This window comes from Thermobia domestica, chromosome 3 (genome assembly GCF_964235325.1).
Source record: "Thermobia domestica chromosome 3, izTheDome1.hap1.1, whole genome shotgun sequence".
Lineage (NCBI taxonomy): Eukaryota > Metazoa > Arthropoda > Insecta > Zygentoma > Lepismatidae > Thermobia > Thermobia domestica.
This window is the reverse complement of record NC_137456.1, coordinates 283304098-283326407: the sequence shown is the minus strand read 5'-3', so window position 1 is coordinate 283326407 and position 22310 is coordinate 283304098. Positions and strand designations below refer to the sequence as shown.

The following is a 22310-nucleotide window of genomic DNA, read 5'->3' as shown; positions in this document are numbered from 1 at the left end:
AGAAATACGTGTGTTGTAAAAAGTGTATGCTAACATGCTAATAAAAATACGAAACTCTTATGGCGCTGGACAATCTTGCTCTCCTCCTCCCCAGCTTTGGCAAGATCTGAAGTGATGCCACTAAAGCGTCGCATGCTAAGTTCAACTGAAAATATAAATAAGGAAATATTAAATACGTAAAGTACGAGGAGAAGTCAAAAAGTAAAAAGACGAAAAGGTACATTTATTCTAATGATAGAAAACTGAAACATACATTACTTTTCTACAAAATCTCCCTGAACTTCAATGCACTTTTTCCAACGTTTCACATTTTTTTATTCCGTCGAAAAAAAAATGTTTTTCGATTGCACCTATAACTAATTTTGCACCGCATCAATGACTTGTGTATGCATCGGTTGCTGAACCATGACTGATATGTAAAGTATTGGCGATTTCGTCCACTGTGATTAGTCTGTTTTCCATCACTATACCCTCAACGACTTTCAAATTGTCCCAAGTCGTTGACGTATATGGCCTGCCCAATCTTTCCTCGTCCCATAAAGAAGTTATTCCTTGTTTGAAACGCTCTATCCATTCGTAGAACTTGTTTCGCGATAAACAGCTATCACTAAAGTGCGCTTTCATTCGACGAATAATTTCCGCAGGTTTAACGTCTTCCAAAGACAAAAAGCGATTCACTGCCCTCATTCCCTTCTTGGTGCAGATCTACAATGGAGCTGCCACGTTTAACGGTCTGCTATACTCCAACGACTGAAGCGGGAATAAGGGTGATACGTTGCCTAGAAATGTTGCAGACGACGCTAATTCAGCGCTGGATACTAGCAGTGTTACCAAACCCTAGGACGAGTAATTGCAAGTCCCTTTACTTTTTGACTTTTTCTCCTATTAAAAGTTAATAAGTTAATATCAAATTGAAATAAGAGTTGTTTTTTTAAACTTCTCTCTAGAATTTCTAAACTTCGGTAGGGAAAGTTCACCTATTTTCTTCCCCCTTTTTAGCAACAGCACTAAGCACACACATGCATACATCTGACAACATAATTACGTGAGATTCCTAAGGGTGTATACCTCTTCTATGTATAATGATTAATCAAAGTTTCCTGTTCGATAAAACAGCCGAACTAAAACTTGAGGTTTAATGTTTAAATTCTCTATCTTTCGGTAGCAGAAAAGCTTTTCTTTCGTCACGAAGCTATTTGATGAGTGCAGAAGCGTTATCTTTTGAAAAGAGGATGTCTCTTAAGAGAGTAGGAAGACGCCTTCCAAAGTTTTCTGTCGTTTCGTTTCACTCCATTTTCATCATGCACAAATAATGAACCTTTTAAAGCGGAAGAAATTATGCATTGGTCGTTTCTCTCCTCCCACCCTCTTCCGATTTCTCACTTTAATGTCTTCTATGGAAATTTCAATACTAGTGACAATTGTAGCTTTGAGCTAAATTGCAAGCATATCAGAAGCGTCTGTAAAAATATGAACTCTGAGGTGGGGGTGAGTAGTCTGATTAAACTAAAACCAAACTCTATGAATCTGCAACCTACAGTGCATTGTAACTGAGAAGATAGCTCGTGTTTAACCGTGAGTTGATTTTGAGTTTAACATCCCTTTCAGCAGCGAGGCTGTCTGAGATATGACCTACTGATTAACATTATCATCATTACTATCATTACTGATTAACATTATTATTATTACTAGCGAACTATAAATAAAATTATTGTCCTCGACATTTTGAAAATGTTTTTGTAGGTTAGTACGGAAATTAAACTTAGAAGAGTGATTTCTCACACTTTGTTAAAATCGCAGCTGAATGATGTACTGATAACTTAGTATCCAGGTAGAGAATGAAACAAATTATTCCTATGTAACGGGCACCCAGATTCCGCTTTCCTGCGTCCTTTGTGGTGCATTTCTCACTATCTGCCATCTTCTCGTGGAGTGTCTTTCACTTGCTCCTGAGCGGACTCACCTTGGACTACCAGCTGATATGCCTACTTTGCTTAGAGATGATGCCCAGATGATCCTGTTTTCTTCTTCCTGCAACATGCTCAAGTTCTGACTGCTTTGCGAGAGCATTTTTTCACATTTTAATTAATTTATATCTCATTTTATCTAGTGAATATCTGTGTTCTCATGGTGGTTTTGTCATAGCATTTTCTTCCTTTTTATTTTCTTTTCTGCACAGTCATATCCAGTACTAATTATAGGCTACCCCACGTGTGTTCACCTATTGCCGAGTGCCCCGGCAGAGAGGATGAATGTCTTTGTGTATTAACCAGTCCGTGTGTTTGTGTATTGAGTTTGCACATTTCTTAAATGCTATAACAGTTTGACTCCTGTCAAACTAACACCTTTTAGTATGCACTTTTAATTTTTATTTTTCCTGGGAAAATAAGCTATTATTCTTTTTATTTCCTACTTTTAATGTCACAGAATGGTGCAAAAGACCTCGCTGTCGACGCGCCCAGTTCAACTCTTTCAATCAATCAATCAATCAACCAACTAAGCTTACGTTTAAGAATAATTAATTGATTTTAGCATCTTAACTTTCATCTGTCAACGCTCTCGATCACGTCGCTGTTTCGATCGATCGTGATCTACTGAGGTCAGGAACAGGAGCTGCTGTACACTGACATAAAAGAAAAAGATCTCCAAGTAGTTGTGAATTTCAATATGTCCTGCAAGATTTTTTTGAAAGTACAGGGTGGATCAAAAGTAGGTATACATCCCTGCGTTGATCAAGTATAACATTCTACCTTATAGGTTTATTCGCTTCGGCTGTTCCGAGCTTAAGATATATATAAGTAAAAAGAGATTAAGAACAAATGATAAAGAAACTAACAAAGAGAAGGCAGACCTGCATGATGGTAAGTGATCTTCGGGGCCATTTTTGTGAGTTGGTAGTGCATATTTAAACAGTTAATATTACAAACTGGAAGAGGTCAATGGGTAAAAATAACTGAGAGAAACTGTCTTCAAAAAGTTTTCTACTCGCCACATATTCTGTACGACGCACAAGTTTATTAAGTAACGGGGCGGCAGGATGAGTAAAGTGTGCGACACATATGCAAAGGGTCCCGGCTTTGATTCCCGTTGGAGTCAATCATTGTTTTGTTTTTTGCTTCAACCAATAAAGTAGCCATTTGTAACTATAAGTAAAATATTAATCCATCATGTGTTTAAATGAATAAAACAATAGAAATTTTTAAATCACTTGTAAAATCTTTCAATGTTCCATGTTAACTAGCAAGAAAATTTAATCTATTCCGTAAATATACTGATATCACGAGTTGTATTATGGTTACGACAGCCAACGGCGCCGATTTCTCTGTAAATTTGGGGGGGGGGGCGTTCATAAAAAATGCATACAACAATACATGTTACAATAAAAAATATAAATAAAAATACACATTCATAAAAATACATGGGTCCCACATGAGCTTTGGAGGTTCCAGCCTCCCAACCAGAATCGGCGCCCTTTACGACAGTCGTTTTGTAATAAATGTTCTTGACGCTTCGTGTATACATCTGTTGACAGTGTGCGAATTACAAATGAGTTGAGGGGGAAATCCCCTTTGCTAATACTGGATGTTGCTATAACCAAAGGAGATTTCCCCCTCATACCTCTTGTAATTCTCACACTGTGAACATATGTAGACACGAAGCTTCAAGAACATTTTTTACACAACGACTGCAGTAACAATAATATTTACGGAAGAGATTAAATTTTGTTCCTAGTTAACATGGAACATTGAAAGATTTTACAAGTGATTGAAAATTTCTATTGTTTTAATTCATTATAAACATATGGTGAATTAATATTTTACTAAAGTTACAAATGGTTACTTTATTGGTTGAAGAAAAAAACTTGACTCGAACGGGAATCGAACCCGGGACCCTTAGTACTTAAATCGGGAATACTTCTTAATCTGCCACGTCGTCACTTAATAAGTTTGCGCGTCGTACGATAATGCATCGAATAGAAAACTTTGAGACGGTTTTTCTGTTATTTTAGCCCATTGCGCTCTCTCACTTTGTAATATTAACTCTCTAAATGTGCACTAGCACCTCGTAAAAAATGGCCCCGAAGTTCACTTACCAAAGTCTGCCTTCTCCTTCTAAGTTTAACTGATGGATAACAATAAGAAGTTATATAAAAAGCAATGAGTTTATCGGTACGGGACTGTATTCCTACTTTTGGACCACCCTGTATATAAAAAATGTAGGACTGTTAAGAAATGCGAAGTCTACATTAAAATCAGGGTTTCTTTCACAAACAATGTTCCGAGTGGTACACTTAGTATTCCGGGAGGAACTCCTGGTACTATCTATTTTTTATTATTATTATTTTATAGACATATTATTTTGGTCTCATCCGGGAGTCACTCTCAGAGCTCCGGGTGGCAATGCTCCCCAAAAGAACGTGTCTGGAAGAAACACTGATTAAAATACTGGTAAAGGGTAACTGTAATGTACTTTGTTAAATGGATTTGACTTTAGTGTTCCTTTCAACATCGAGGCCATGTAAGACTAGCACAAGCATGTCAAACTCAGAAATTCCAAGTGGACCAGTGTACAATAGTGCTGGTCTCAAAGGAAAAAAATCCATTTCCATATCTAATGAATTTAAAAATTATCTACAGAAAAATAGAAAATACATAAGAAAGTAGGTAGTCAATGAATGAATACTTATTGTTTAATTCCCTACACCTGGTTCTTTTTTTTTTTTTTTTTTTTTTTCGGCAACAGCTTTCGAATGTCTGGAGACATGCTGTTAGCATTAGCGACTTTCCAAACAGAAATTAGATGAATGTCTGTAAATCTTGATCTCGCTGGGGACTCGTTCTTTTTCACAAACGAGAAAAGTGTTTCACATTGATATGTACCAAATTTCCCAGAAGTAAATCCCCACGTTAAGCGGGTTTGCATATCCAGGCTCCCAACTATAAAAACATTTACGATCACTCCAACCTCAATCATTGCACAAATTCATCTTGTTGTATATAAGTTATTAGGACGTAAAATTGAATGTAATTTATACGAAAAGGATTTTTATGCATTGCAATACCTGCAGTGGCGTAGCACACTTTTGCGCCCCCCCCCCCCCCGCAAAGTATAGAAAAGGGGCCCTAGTTGTAAAGCCGATAGAAGTAAGATTGAAGTTCTACTTCTTTAAATCTTTATTCATCGCAAGACTTCTTGGCCCCCTACACGTCGGGGCCCCCCCGCACTGCGGGGGTTGCGGGGGCAGCTGCTACGCCACTGAATACCTGTAACGTCCAAATAGTCACCACAAACTTAGTCGTATCGACATAAACAAAAAGAAGTGTGGAGCAGGAAACTACTTTACATAAAAGAGGCGCAGTAAAGACATACGAACTGGTCGACCGGTTTGGGTCACACGTCTATCAATTAGAAGTTTGAGTCATACTCCTGTAGGGAGTATTCGTTTTTTTTCTTCTTCTTCTTCTTTCTTCTTAAAAGTATGTTCCTATTTTCATCAGAGGACTGAGAACATTTCTTTGAATAAATCTTTGGCAACTACTTTTCTCTGAAATTCGATTAGGAGGGAACACTATATGAATTGCAAATCTAAAATCCACAGCTGAGAACAAAATATTATGTTCAATATTTCATTATTATCCTTTGATTTGTAATGAAAAACTAATTATAAGCATTGACGATTTCAGATCATCCCCCGGTAATGGTCAGTATATGAATGAGAGAAAACTGATAAAACAACATTAATCCACTTTGAGCATGATCGAAAACTTATGGCCACGAAGGGGGAAATGTATGTCGACAGGGTCTTAAATTCTCCCACAGGTCTCCCTGAAATCATCACTGTTTGAAAGGTTTCCTTAACAAATAGAATATTACATTTATTTCTCGTTCTACGTTTTGAAATGGAAAAATCATAATTTTAAAGTGAATTATAATACGATAAGCATAAAGATTTATAGAACTAATGAAGTAAATATTCTTGTGTAAGTTATTGATTTCTAATCGGATTAAAACTCGAATATTCGTTTGCATCGCACTTTAAAGTAAAATCTCTATATATATTATTCTTACTGGAAAGCATGTTTAACTCCAATTACTTAATCCATATTTTTAATAATATATTTTTATTGTTCAATGTTGTATACACTTCATTTCCCAAAGCAAAACCTCGCAAATGTGTAGTGAACTAGTAAATATTATCAAACAAATTATCATTTTGTTTACGTAAATACTACATCGCCTCATTTGAAACTTCGTACTTTAAATAATAATAATAAAATTATAGCCACACCTTTATCAGAATTTCAGTCTTAGTCAATAAATGAATTCAACGTGGTCTCTATTCGAAGTTCTATTTAATCGAATCCGATAGAAATACAAAAAGAAACTTCGAGAACAAGTAAAAGACAAATGTTACTTTGGTGGAATTGGAAAAAATAAAGAGGGGCCGCGGTGGCTCAGTGGTAGAGCATTCACCTCTGATACATGGGGATCCATGGTTCGATCTCAGCTCGCGACAAGTGAATTTTGTAGTGGACAAACACCTTGTGTGTGGGTTTCCTTGGGGTTCTCCCATTTCCTCCCAGTTTCTTCATTCCACCATTTCATTCATTTCCCATCATAACCGTAGGACGTAAACCGAATATGTAAATATAAAGAAATAATGCATCCACGTAAATCATGTAATTATTGTTTAGAATTTAAAAAAATGTATATGAAAAATTGGAAAGTTAAAATCAGGACACATTCGAGGAGAGGGGATTTCCTACATAAGCTGGTTATTTTCGCCAAGATTCAAATCGTCGAAAAAACAACAAATTTAAACGTCAGAAATGATTTAAAAAGTATTACACATACACAAATTAATTTAAGAAACATTTAATTAAAATGAAAACTCCAAGCTTTCCCACTTAGGCTAACTTACATATGGTTGCAGTACACAATCGTTGTCTTGACAACATACAAACAAAAACTGATGTCTGTAGTTCAGATCCTTTTGCTTTTGCTTGTAAATTGTCATCTTACGAGAAAATGTGTTTACCTGGCTGTAAATACTCGAGCATATTGCCCAAGTCAAAAGAATGACAATAGAACACTAAAAAATTACCGAAACATTCCAAAAATTACGAAAGAAATCACCATAACTTAGGAAACAACCAAAAACTGACCTAAAATCGAAAGAAATGTCGTAAGAGCTTAAAATTGACTTAATTAAAAAGAAGTACTTTAAAATTAGCGATTTTTATTTCAGAACAAAATGTAAATTTTGTGTATTTGATGGGAATCTTGTCCGCGATACAGAAAAAATATGGCGTTCAACTTTCGCCCTATTTATAACTGATTTGCTGGAATTTTATGTAGTGTTAAAGATATATCTTCTGGGAAGTTTTGTTATTATTATTATTATTATTATTATTATTATTATTATTATTATTATTATTATTATTTTAATATGTCTGTACAATTCGTGCTTAATATGCAAATTATAAGCACGTCGTAACATCGTACGCATAAACTTCCTTCCATATCACTATACTAAGGGGAGCTAGTCAATCCTGTTACCAGGGCCGTTGCGTGGGCGGGCGACCGCCCTGGACGCCGCGACCACGGGGGGTGCCGAGACGACAAATCAATAAAATTCAAGGAATTCAGATTATGTTGTTAAATCATTTTTAAAAAAATAATGTTAATTCAGATATTTTAATAATGATCAGGCCACCGCTAAGTAAAATTTATTTATTTCATGAGAACAACACAACATTCTTAATGCCCAGTTATAGAGTAGTGTCATAATTATCTAGCATACACTATTATACATACACAAATATACATCGTTTAATTATGCAGAAATTATTGCTTGACAATTGTTTTGAACTTGTTTTCGGACATTACTAAATACATCTACTACATGAAATCCAATTATTTCGTTATATTAAGCACAGATTCCCACAGAAGAATCTTTGTCCGAGTGTTTGCTGTTCTAGTCTTATCTATTGGGGCACCTAAGGATACTTCTGAAATTAATTCTGGACAGTCAATTTTACCGTTTAATAATCTATGTAAGAAAACATCAAACATTCATCTCCTTTCTTCTAATGTATGAAAATTAAAATTCATTAGTATGTCTTCATAGGGAACATTGAATAGAAACCGGTTATCTTGTACGCAAGCGTTTTTAAAAATATAAACTGTATATTTTCTATTGCATCAGAGTATTTAGTAACATGTAATGTTCAAACAGTACAACAGTATTCTAATTTTGACCTCACATACGAAAAATATAACCTTATAAATGTTGATTCTTTGTAGAAATCCTGCCCTATCTTATAAATTAAACCTAAGTTTCTATATGCACTACTCGTTATTGCGCCAACGTGTTGAGCAAAGATTAATTTGCTATCAAAAATAGCTCCTAGATCTTGGATAGTATTTGGGGTAGACAAGGAAGTGCCACTTATTATATAGGTAAAGTTAATTAGATTTTCTTTCGAAAGATAAAGATTTACATTTGGACACATTCAGGAGTACTTTATTCTTATCAGATCATATTTGAACACTCTATAGATTCTGTTGAAGTTTCAAGCAGTCAATTGAACTTACTTTGGAGTATAATTTGAAACTGTCAGCAAAAAGAAAAACTTACAGAGGAATATCAGTAATAACAAGAAGAGACAACAGGGGATCTAGATTAGATCCTTGAGGGCATTGGCGTCTCTGGCATGTAAAATTTGAGGGGGACATCAAAGGAAATGATCTAACTGCCAGTGAGTATCTAAATAAATTAAATTAAAATAAAATATTGAATATTTCGTATTTCAAAATATTGGGGGGACGCGCCCCTCTTCCCCCGCCAGAGACGCCCATGCTTGAGGGACTCCCGATAGAGTATTGAACCTCAAAATTACCGGTAAAGTAAAACATCGTTTAGGATTATTCAACTGGAACTCTCTAGCCTTCTGTTTTTTTTTTTTTTTTTTTTTTTTTTTTTTTTTTTTTTTTTTTTTTTAAATCTCGGAATATTTGTATCGTTATTTGTGTATTCTATACTATTACTATGTTGATGTGTATAAAGTTCAAATTAAGCAAGAATAACACTCTATTTCATTAACTTTTGTTTTAACTACAAAAGCCATTCACATTTTAAAAATTGACATAATACCAACTTCTTTTTGTTTTACAGTATGATCTTACGTTCCATATTTAAATCTAGGAGTACAGAATAAACTCTAGTTTTCTCATAACATACTGCGGTTGCTTTAGAATTCTCGCTCCGGGCGCTTACAACCCACGCGACGGCCCTGCCTGTTACGTCATTAGGCTACCACTTACTTGTATACCTTAGCTCAGTAAAACTGAATATCTAGCGACGCTACTGTAAGGAAATACAGTTTTTGGTAGTTTCTTTTTTCCATGGCCGAAATATCGCCAATATCATGACCGACGATGGCCGAAATAAATTTATCTTAGCCATATAAAAGCTGTGCATGGGATGGTTTTTGATAGTTCCATGTTGGTCACTAGATGGTAGCATATTTGTCGTTTCTCTTTATTTAGTATATTACAAATGGAGGAGAATCATATTGTCATTATTTTACGAGGTTGTGTGTTTCTTTTTCATGGTAGTTTACTAAGTAATTATATACAATATACAATTATAATAACTGAGTACATTATTTCATGTAATGTCAACTTTCATAGGTAGTTTTTGTATATATGAGTTACAGGAATAAGGTCAGCGTAATTAAGTTGTAATTAAACTTCTAGTTATTCCAAAGTAATTTTTTGGAAGGTGTGTTAGTTGTAGTCACGCATGTGATTCCTAACGCTCCTCGATACTACATGAGTTAGTGATGGAAAGTCTGATTTCTTGTAGTATTCGATTCCTTTGGATTGGGGGGCCGCGGTGGCTCAGTGGTAGAGCGTTCGATCCCAGCCCCCGCCAAGTGAACTTGTGGTGGACAAACACCGTGTGCGTGGGTTTTCTCGGGGTTCTCCCGTTTCCTCCCACTTTCTTCATTCCACCATTTCATTTATCACTCATCATCACCGTCTCCTCTAGCCTAACCGGCATAACCGTGGGACGTAAAACTCAAAGATTTCATTTCATTTTTCCTTTGGATTCGTCGAGTTCAAGGAATCATAAAAAGTAACGACTACTTTCGTCGATTACAAGGACTCATGTGTCCCTCTGAATCCCTGTACTCAGTTGGCTTGTGGGTTTCTTTCCCTCAATTCTGATTACCCGTACTCAAACACGTTTTCGAAAGCTTGTTTCTCGCTTTTTGCCAGTGTATTCAGTCTTTATAGTATTTCGTATATCTTCGACAGCATACTATTCATAAAGCAACCAAGTAGAATTCTGCTTCGGGTGAGTGAAAGGGACAAAAGGAAAGAATATTTTTAGGCAACTGACTTTAAAAGAAAATAGCACCTCCCGCTCCTTCCTCTTTAGAGAGAGTCACTTCAGCGATCGGAGCAAAATAGTTGTTTCCATTCTTCCTTCCTTAATGAACACTGTGGATAACTGCGGGGCGGCTAAATAAAACAAAGAATGAAGGGCTGAGTTTCAGTGTATTATAATTAAAAAAAAAAAAAAATCGTATTGGTTATTTACATGAATTTGAAGTGAATTAACATAATATCCTTCGAAAGTAAGAAATTATCGGGAAAATAGAATGAAATTTGAGATTTTTTTTTTTAAAGTAGAACGCAAAACTTTCTGGCTTCACTACAAATCAAGGCTTTACAAAATGCAACTAAAAGCAGTGTGCGGACTGCGTGGAGAATACCGGTGAATTCCTCCCCCGGAAAAATTGAATCTCCCGTGACTAAATAGAAATTGGGTTCTGCCCTCCCTAAATAAATTCGCATACTGACTACAAGTGACAAATTCGACAAGGTTCAAAAATTTAAGGTACCGGTACTTTCTGCGCAAGAATTGTAATATTAGCCGCACATAGCGTAATCCTAACACTCTCTCGCCTTTGGTGCAAGCCAGCTTAACAATGAAATATGAACGAAAATTTTTGAAAGAAAGTCAGATGAACCTATATATTAAATATACCATTTCACAGTGGCGGCTGGTACTATATGTTGCATGGTTGTGCAACCGGATATTTTTTTTAAATACTAAAAATATTTTTAAGTGTTAAAGTAGTGTATCAGTAAAAAATAAACCTTTGCTCTTGAGCGCAAAACAGTATTGATGTATTTCTGAAAAAAGTCAATTAAAAAACGGAAAGAAAGAGAGAGAGATTTACCTTTCCAGTGGCAGCGAACGTTGCCACTGGAAGCAGTAACATTGAGCATATGGCAGCGAGCTCCTATCTCTTAACATGGGGAAGTGGATTTATTCTTGCAACGCTCCTATCTTCCCGTATTGGTCCCTTACGGTTGCATTTTTTCCGCAACTGGTCAGCTTCTGTAATAGTTACGAATTCCTCCGCTTAGCAGCGCTTGACTCAGTTGATAGGGTGAGGAAGATACAGACGCGTGGAAGAAAGAAGTTATTCACAAAACATAAACTCGCAAAGAACAAATATAAGTCTGGTGGTAGCAGGGACGGATCCAGGCTGAAAGTTTGGGGGGCGGTCGTTCGAAGTCAATAGATTTTATTTAACATTTATAATACAAAGGTGAAGATTCTTGGGATAAGATTTATTTTTAAAAAAAATCCTATTCTGGGGGGGAAGGGGGGTCAATCGAGTCTCCAAGAAGAAAATGTCTTACTACGGGTCTAATTCCTAGCTCTGTGTCCTTCGTGCACATGATTCCGTGTTCGATTTCCGGCGGAGAGCATAAATTAAAATCAAATAATTCACTTCCAATACTCATCTGTCTTCTTTAGCCTAATTTGCTGGAATGTTAAACTATTTTTTTTTTTTTTTTTTAATTTTCAAAGGAAAACATCTTAGATTTCATGCTTCTTTACAGACAAAAAAATATGTGGTTCCTGAAAATGGACTTTTTGTTCCGTATATTTATACAAAGAAATGCTAACAAAATGCGTATTGTCGGAGGAGAGAGATGTTTCTGGACCCCAAAGAAAATAAAGCGGAAAATATTTGCGGTAGCGATGCTTTCTATTCAGAGAAACTTGGCGAGCAGCATTTCAGATTTCAATAAAGTCATAGAAAAATTTGAAGCCCGAAAGATCGAAGAAAGACCTTCCATTCTAAAATAATGCATAGTTTATATAATTAAATAATTTTGTTTAACTGCGTGCATGCAATTTTCTTGCTTTTTTTTTCTTCTTTTCGGATTAACGCCATCATTCATGGCTTACAGCACATACTATATATTCGATTTATCTCGTGTCCAATAACATGAGTGTACAGGTTTTGTATATAAATAGTGTATAAACGTACATTGATAGTGGTTGTTTGAAAAAAAAGGAAATAGCTTATATATTAAATTAATATTCGAGAAATAATTTAATTAATAATATACAAATAGAGCTTAAAAGACTTTCCTCTTCATATTTCCTGAATATTTCTTGGATAGGACTCAAGAATGCTGGGGGAGGGGAACACTTGCGCGTACCTACATACCTTTGATATTGCAACATTGCAACCGGTGCTTGTACAGAGTACGATCCGCTACTGCCATTTCAGCATTTACCTTATTGAATTTAGGGAAAATCCGAAAGATATCAAGCCTGCCGTTCATAGGATTCAAGCCAGAACCTTTTTATTGCAAAACAGAAATGCTAACCGTTTATCTACGAACACTTGATTAACCTGTACCAAAGTGCAAACATTCTTTTGTTTATGAAGTGCCAGTGCTTGTCTTTTAACTTCTTCGTTAGATGTCAGACTGTTCTTCTGATACCTTGACTTCTAAGGTCAAATGGACATCTCCATTGGGTTGGACGCAGTAAAGACAAAAGAACATGTCATATAAGTTTAGAGACTGTGGGTGAGGTTAATTTATAGTTCGGCGAGTTCAGATGACGCTTGACCGCCCAGTCACGACATTTGACCTTTGCAGGTGGGTGAATACACCTATGTCTGTATTTATATGGAACATTCAAAAGGAAGCATGAAGACCTATATTTTGTAAATGGAGAGAGAACAAGTATCTTCGTTTCATAGCACATTTGAAGAGGAGTGTTTACGATGAGAATTTCAAATGCACAAGATATTACGTAAATGAAGTTTCATGCACAAATTGACGACAATAACAAGTTCAGTGTCTAAATTAAAAATATAGTAGGCTTATGTGCCGGTGTACGTTTCTTCCTTACATTCTTTGAGAGCTACTTTACCTGGATGTTGAACATATTGACTATTATGATAAAATCCAGTGTGTATCCTGTGAGACTGAAACACGGAACATATATTTCTATTTTGAAAAAAAAATATGTAAAAGATATAAAAGTATTTTTAAAAAATACTCAATTCAGAAGCTTTCTGAACACACACAAAACTTTTGCTATTTTCTGATGTCCATAGGCTCCTAAGTAGTGTTTGGATCTCACTTTAAAGCGATAGGTAAGTTCCGTTTTATGTAAACTGATGCTGAAACAGGTCGCTAGAATCAAATCTGTCTCCAGTTAAATGACCAATGGCTTGATTTTCTGACGTTCTTTTTTTGTGTGTTGTATATTCTTATGTAACAAAAAGGTTATTAAGATCGGGGTTCTTGTAATTTAAAGTAAGATCTGAACCAGCAGCTACTCAAATTTTTAATCCAACCACTATTTGAATTTTTGATCATATACATCAGTCAACTGACTGATGCTAAGTAAATCATATATCAAACGAATTTATATAATCAACATTTGTCAGTCGATTGTTGGATGAAGGTCTCTCCAGCTTTCTCCATAACCAATTTTGGGCAATTCTTTTCCATCCTTTTATTCTGCAGTGCTTCTTGATTTGGTCATACCTTGTATATGATGTTTCCTAGACCATTTCTTGCTCTTTGGTATCCACTAAAGAATTGTCTGCTAATTTCTTCAGTGGCGGATCTAGAATGTAAAAACTGGGAGGACTAGCCAGAACACAGACTATGATAGATATATCATGAGTTTACTACAAACTCTCAAAAATATATAATAGATTAAATTATTTTTGTCACTCTGAGGGGCTAGGTTCTCCCGGGCCCAGCCTAGATCCGCCACTGTGTATAATGTATCATCGTCAGAATCTATCTCCTCGTATCTCATCCAGTTTGCACCAATAACTTCGACAGGAATGGGCCAATTTGAAGACAAATGTAGACTGACTATAAATCTGTGCTAAGTACCAAAACGAAAATGTTGAGTAAACAGCCCAGATGTTACTTCAGAACTGATGAAACATACAGCCACGCGCATTCTTCTGAGGATTGTTTGAACTACTTCCACAGTGAGTCACTGTGAATACTAGATAGCCAGTTTTGCACTGAGTAGTGTTAGGCACATACCGCATTTTTACATTAAACCGAACTTTTTCCATTTTTGGCACTTAACACGGAGTTTATACTCAGTCTACAAATATCAATAAAATCCTTATGCCCTACTGAAAAGAAAACTACTTCAACTAGTCCATTCGTTACGAAATTACTGATAAAACATGTGGGGAAGAGTGCTCTTCTGCTAGCAACTGTGCATGTGGATTGGACAATTTCAAACTGCAGTAAGCGTAATTGTCTTAATTATGATTTGATTCGCACATTTCATTATTAGCAAATCTGAGTCCCTTACTTGGAATTGATTATTGGAACTTGGAAATGCCATTTGCACGTTTCGAACAAGTAATGTGTTGGGACAGTGGCGTAGCAGCTGCCCCCGCAACCCCCACATTGCGGGGGGGGCCCCGAGGTATAGGGGGCCCCGAAGTCTTGCGATGAATAAAGATTTAAAGAAGTATAACTACAACCTTACTTCTATCGGCTTCACAACTAGGGCCCCTTCTCTATACTTTGCAGGGGGGCCCGCAAAACCGTGCTACGCCACTGTGTTGGGATAATTCTGTATAACCATGATTTTTTGTTTGTTTGTTGATGATGTAGACTTACAATTTCTGTCTTTCAATCATGTAACGCCATGAAAAATAGTATGTACAATAAAATATATATTTATTTATCTTTCAGTCCAAATTCACTAGTCTATCCTTGGCCTTCAAGACTGACAAGATCACTCTTGAAAATCGCCTCGAGCTACAACAGCGTCAACGAGATCTGGCTGAGAGGAATATGGAGGGTGAAATAAATCAGTTGAAGGAAGCATTGAACGTACGTATACTTAATAATTAAACTACAAGCATTGTTAGCTTTAAAACGGGATGAATTCACGTAATAAGGATGTTCGAATTAACGTCAATTACTCGGATACTATCATATCAACAATTGTATGAATTTTGGAAATAACAGTATCTTCTACCATTAAGCGACATCTATAATAATAGTTGTAGTACCAAGTACCTACTTCCATTAACTAACGTATTACTTCTTTTCATATAATTTCTATTATACACAATTGAAGAAAACAAAGCTGTAAAAATGTGCTTTTTTTTTTCTAAAAAGGCTAAAGAGATTTGTATCAAAATGACATATTTTATTTAGAACAATATTATCTTTAGATTGAGCTAAAACAAATGTAAAGATTTGGCATATAGTACAGAAATGAGGTACTGTAATTTACATAGTATTAAAATATATATCAAACAAAATTCAGTTTGATGGAAGTTAAACATTCAATGAAGAGAATAATTCTAGTTCATAAATACTTTTCCATTAGTAATTGAAACGTGTCTCCCTATAAATACGTCCGGCGCTGAGTAAGAATATTCACACAAATAATTAAGTATATATTCAGCTGAGTGATACTGAAATTCATAGTTTAATTAATATTACGTATGAATATTTTTATAGTTACTAACAATCAGTTCAAGTGGTTCTTTCAAATAAATTACTAAATTTCAATATTCACTGTGCAACTTTAATACTCTTTTCAACAATTGAAAATCCTTTTAACATATATTCAGACCAATTAAGTCCTGAAAGTTTAACTGTGGATTTTTTTCCCCCTAAACGTTAACTACTAAATTAAAGCAACAGAACTTCAATAGTCTTATTCACTGAATAACAACAGTTACTTATTGTATTTAACTACCAGAATAAGATGCATAATTCATTTAAATATAAAAATAAGTCTGATTGCCCGGATATCCACAGTATTGGGTAATACAAAGAATTTAACAGGAACGACAAATGCTTCGCTTGGAAAACCTCCACATGAGTTCCAACAAAGTGGTGGTGCTTATACTTCAGTATCAGATTACTATTTGTCAAATTTTAACTTCAAACTATAACATTTCAAACACCACTCTTCTGAAGTTAACATAGATTTAACTATTACTAGTTATTAGTATTTCAGGCGAAGAAACTCACCCAAGATCATTATATCACTTTGTGGCCATTTTTACTGAACCAATCTTTCACACCTGGAACTAGCACCGTTTCCAACAGAGAAGGACCATACCTTCCCTTCGATTATTCAGACATCTAGTTTTTCGGTCAGGTATCTCAGAAAACTAAAGTTTTAATAGATACACAAAATACCGCTATAAACTCAGGGCGCTAGTAGTAACTTTTTTTTTTTTTTTTTTTTTACTGATTTCGTTAACGTTACACAAGTCTTGCAATGTTTATACAACCCAAACAGTAGATGCGTGTATATGCCATAATCGATCATAAGTGCAAGGTCAAACTGGCCCAAGAGGTAGTGTGGCAAGCGGACTAGTTTCCGCGGAGGCTGCTACTTCGTCAGTATCTTCAGTCAATTTTTAGTGACAGTGACGATGAGTGCTCAAGAACATTTGAAGGGTAAGGGGAAAAAAGAAGGAATGTCACAAAATTACATTTTTGAGAAAACGGCATTTTATTATTGGAAATCACGTACAAAGAATAGGGTTATTAAATCTTTCGTCCCTTTTTACATGGATATTTCTACATCTATGCGTGCATGGCATATACAATCAAATAGTACCAAGAGTTTACAACAAATAGGACAAAGCACCCGGTAAAGCACATGCATGGACATTCCTTGTTTTTTCCCCTTACCCTTCATTTGGTACCTCAACTATTACTGTCGAACTCGAGCATAACGCTACGACCGCAACCCAAAACATTTGCCATGCGAAAGCTGATAGTTACATAACAATTTCTTTCCTTTCTTTCTTTTTCTTTCTTTTTTGTTTCTACTATAACAACAAGGAGTGAAGGCTTCTTTTCAGAATTTGCAGCTGATATTTGTCTGGTGAGATCATTTATGCGTATCCCCAGGGTGTTTCTCAAATGATTTAGTATGATGACAAATTTTCTTTTTTGAAACTTAGCAATGTGTGTGTTATGTAGAAATGACGTGAGATTGTCATGTTAGAGACGTCAAAGCTCAAAATCTGTGACAAGAGTTCTGACTAGGAATGTTTCACTATGCCATCCCTTCAGACTCATTAAGGGAATGTCGTGATGATACTGAATAATTAGGCTCTTAAAGTTTTCTTACTATCCCGGGCCATCTTAGAGACAACTGATGAAAAATATATGATGTCCTCTCATCTCAGTTTGTTTCTTAAGTGTATATTTGTCAACCACTCATATAAATTACCTTGAATGAAGAAGAAAAAAAAGCAAAAACCTTATCATGTAGTATTTGAAACTTAATTACGGATGACAATTAATCAAAAGGTAATGTCTTCAGTTTAAACATTTTCTGGAAAGGAAAAGTACATCTTCTAAATGAATGTTTCCTTCGATAAATTAGCATACCGATCCATAAAAACCAGAAACATCTGCAAGTCAAAATGCAAAGTATAGAGGCAAATGGCAATGTTCCATTTCTGAGTGTGGATTCCCTTCAATTAATTTTCGGCGAAATAGGAATAAGATGGCTGACTGCCCAAATGTGGGGTAGTTGGTTAGTCTAATGTGTTCGGCAAAATAGGCATAAACCACCTGGAGCAATCAGGGAAAATAAAACAGCGTGGTGATAACTACATCACCTTCATGTGTGTCGGTCAAAAAAGTGTATTCATACTCATACCTTAACCCTTTGGGGCAGGGCCTAAAATTCAACGAAATCACAGCTCCACACTGGAAAAATTTTATATAGTATAGATAAACTAGTTTAGTCAGCATTTGTTTAGACATATAATCAGTGTTCTGTCCAGTACATCATGATTACCTGCGACCCCCCAAAAATATTATTATTATTTAGGAAATTTTGGCATCCAGAGCAAACAAAATTAAAGGCACATTAGGATACATATTTAATTGTATTGTATTAAACCATAAAATACAGGAAACAAACCGGTAAGAAAAATAGTCACACTGGAACAAAAAAGTCACTTTTTCTTACATAAGAATTTCACTGTCATTTTTCCGTGATCATCACACTGTCTCAGTCTGTTTTCTGCCGAGGCAAATACACCGTTATACCACGGCTGTTCCTTTGACTTCCTACCAACTTCAAAACGCCTTTACTTTCTGCCCAGCAGGGGTTGGGCTAAAATCTTGCAACGGACCCATATTTATATTAACGTGAAGGGAGCTAAAGACAGTCTTATCTGTTTTCAATATGTTGTAGTCACTTATAAGTCTTTAAACATCGGAAGAAGATGGTTTCAAAGCAACAATTCGGGCTAGACTTGTTGACAGAGCATGAAATGTCTGATTTCCACAGATTTTCATGAGAAGGCTTTTAGCGTCCAGACCTTTCAACATACTACACGATGATGCCTCTCTATATTGCATTGCGAACTGCAAAAGATCTGTATCAAGACAAATAACTTTGTGGCATTCTCTTAGGGCATCATCAGTGACATCCTCTTGCAAAACACGCAAAGGCTCCAAAGCAACAATACTGTCTTCATGAAGCAAACGCTAACTAACAAAGTTAATTATGGAGTCCAGGACTTCGTAGCCTACTACAGTAAAATCTTTTTTCTCACTGACATATTTGTTATGGGATTTATTGCATCGTGTGTTGCGATGAAGTTGAATACCATGTAATGAGTACTGTATTTCTCCGTTGACGTTCTCTTGCACACGTTCGTTTAAAAACGTTTTTTCCCACCCGCCTAACAGAGGTTTCTCTTTCATACTCTCCAATTGTGCTATAGTTCTATTTTTATTTGTTATTATGTCCAAAAGAAACATTTCATCACTCTCAAACTTCTGCTGGCAGTTCTTGAAAACATATAGAGCATCTGTCACAAGACACAGAAGATGAAGGCGATCCACTTCTATCCATTTACGCAGATGACCATTGGCTTCATTACATACATGGCTTTCCGTTTACAAGTAAAGGCAGCTTGGATAGCAATTTATTAGGAGAGTAGTGAGCATACTGAATGACACCTGACGTCAAAATATTCTGGGTAGTGCAAAACTTCTAAGTTATTTTCTGAAGCTACCATCGTTAAACCTTTCGTTCGCTGCCAGGGAAGAGTGATAGAAAGCACACAGTCCAGATGCTGCTTATATGAGAGATGAAACTACTTGGACATTCTTGGTGACATCTTTCCATGCTAAATTAATGCGATGGGCAGCATACCAAATTTTCAACAGAGGCAACGTTTCACCTGAAGCAACTCTTTCATCAGTTAACAATTTACACATTCCTTTGTGTTCTCCTGTATTCATGTTTTCATTATCAGTAACTATCGAAGTCACTCTGGGAAACATTACTCTTTCTACTGATTTTCGTAACGCTATGCTTCGGCTAAATTTTTGGCGGTTATTGATGTATGTTATCTCTGGTAGTACATATTTCTATAACGGGTTCAAAGGATCGTGTAATTTTTATCTACAAAACAACACATTTCATTATATCGGAAAAGTGTAATGTCCTATTGAAACAACAGATAAACGTGCAGTTAGTTGCATATTTTATAACTATATGAATGCAACCGAAAACGTTTGAAAACTAATATAGTTAAAAAGTTCCTTCATCTCAAAATTGATAATGGTTTTCCCTGCCATCTAGGAGACACCTATACGTATTAACTCTTGCTTAATGTCATATACTGGCAGTTATACGGAATTGAGTAACCCCCCATTGCATAATGAATGTATTGAATCAGTAAGACTTAGTTTGACACACTAAACGCTTTGAAATATATAATCCGAGAAAAGTAAGGTACTCACATTAATACCACGCCACACTTTAAGAATTACAGTTCCACACTCCTTTCCTACAGTTCCACAAAGTGTGGAGTACTCCACTCAATTTTAGGCCCTGCTTTGGGGATCTTATGGTACATTTTGTACCATACGCGTTTTTCATGGTACATTGCGTTATTTCTCTTCTATTTGAGCTTTTTCGTCCGGGTTTTTTTGTTTTTCAAGTCCAGAGACATTGTAGAAGACATTACGTATGGTTTCAGACCGTCCTGCGTCCAGACATGGGAGATGATGACGTCATAATCTTAAAATGTATTTTTTCCCTTTTTAAGCCTATGTTCATTATTTTTTGGCGGGCTTATTTTTGAACGTAGAAGATTGAAATTTTGCACAAACATTCAGTCCACCGAGTAGTATTTACCAGATTTTTTGTTCCGATGTCAGTGTTAAAACAGGGGGGGAACCAGAGGGGCAAAGGGTTTAAAAAGGGATATTTTACCCCAAAAATCGCGTTTTTCGTCATTTTCCCGCCTCACATACACGATAGGACCACGTGAGTCATACCGTCTGAAAGGCCGTTCCATTCTGAAGAGAACGACGGTCGAATTATTATTCTAGGGTAATTAGGGCCGTCTCAGTGAATTTTTATCCAAATATACTTCTGTATAGGGTAAAAGTGGGGCATGGTAGGGAAATTTTTTCTGGCGGGCCTATTTTTTCACGTAGAAGATTGAAATTTTGCACAAACATTCATTCCACCGAGTAGTATTTACCAGAAGTTTTTTTTCGATTTTTGCGTAAAAACAGGGGGGTCCAGAGGGGCAAAAGTTGAAAAAAGGGAAAATTTGCCCAAAAAATCCCTTTTTCAGGAATTTCCCGCCTTAGATACATGATGGAGACATGTGAATAGTACCGCCTGAAAGACAGTTCTATTCTGAAGAGAATGATTGGCGGATTATAGTCCTAGGGTAATTAGGGATGTCTCAGGTCTTATTTTGATTTGGGGCATTGTGGGAATTTTTTATAAAAATTCTCCCGCCCTTACTATTCAAGATAGAAACCTGAAATGTGGCACACACATTCAGTATGCCAAGTACTATTTATCAGATTTTTTTTAGATGGCTACGATCACACAGGGGGGGGGTCCAGGGGGGGCCAAAGTTCGAGAAAAAAATTTCCCTCCGAAATTTTCACTTTGACATTTTTTCATGCTTCTGGTATATGGTATGAGCATGCAAGTGGTACCATTTGAAAGCCAGCTCTGTTCTGAAGAGAATGAGGTATGAGCCATGATCCTAGGATAAATAGTGACGATGCAGTAGCTGCTTGACTGAAAGTCTCAAAAATAGCCCAAAAAGCCAAGAGCTCCTAAGGGTTAAGCTTTTACTCATATGTCCTGTCTCAAAAGGGGAACGATCTTTCTTAGTTATTAAAGTAATTCGCGAGCGTGTATTCGTAACCAAATTTCATCATTATTAGTATTTGACTTGGAGGCAACTCCAGTTCAATTTTACGGAAGAAACCCTCTGCTTAGTATTGTCTAGACATTTCAGTCTCCTTACCTTCCCTATTTTATAACCACCATATCTTTCAACAACATGGATTAGAATACAGTTTCTTCCTAAGTAATATAGATAATGATCTAGTCTATTTCATACTCTATAAATATCCATTGTTTGATTAAATATTTCCAACTTTTATATCCTATTCTTTGAGTGTAGTTGGTATGTAAAGGCTATAAAAATAATGATCAGAGTATCTCTTAATTGTCACATTTAAGAGGAAAATCTTAATTGCGTTTACTTCGTTATCCTAATGTTTCAGTTTTTTTATTAATACGAATTGTGTATATATATTACTATTTCATAGTAAAATAAAGAAAATAAGGAAAGGAGTCAAAATGCTTTGTCGATTTTCGTTTCACTGGTGGTAGCTCTATTAACAAAATAAACTCAATTAACAAGATAATTTAGTTATTTGGAATATTCCTTGGCAATATTTTCATACATGAAATTCTTTCTTACAATTTCCACTTACTAATCACTCAACTTTAGCTAAAGGTAGAAGAAAAAAATGTAACAAATGCGAAAAATTGTGAAGTGCAGTATTCACGCAAAATCTTCTGCGCGTGGGTGTACTGGACTGTCCTCTGTGAACACAAAGCAGGCACTAGAAAGAGACAAGCCAGAAAACGTGATCAG

General features: G+C 35.8%; 1 protein-coding gene across 10 annotated transcripts in view; it reads left to right on the top strand.

Annotated features, from left to right (window-relative positions):
* LOC145681100 (uncharacterized) overlaps positions 1-22310 on the top strand; it is a 1004875-nt gene that overhangs the window by 954645 nt on the left and 27920 nt on the right. For all 10 annotated transcript variants that reach the window (XM_081752504.1, XM_081752499.1, XM_081752503.1 and 7 more), the window contains one exon: positions 15076-15216. In XM_081752504.1, coding sequence (XP_081608630.1) covers positions 15076-15216 — 141 coding nt within the window. The remainder of the gene's footprint in view (positions 1-15075; positions 15217-22310) is intronic.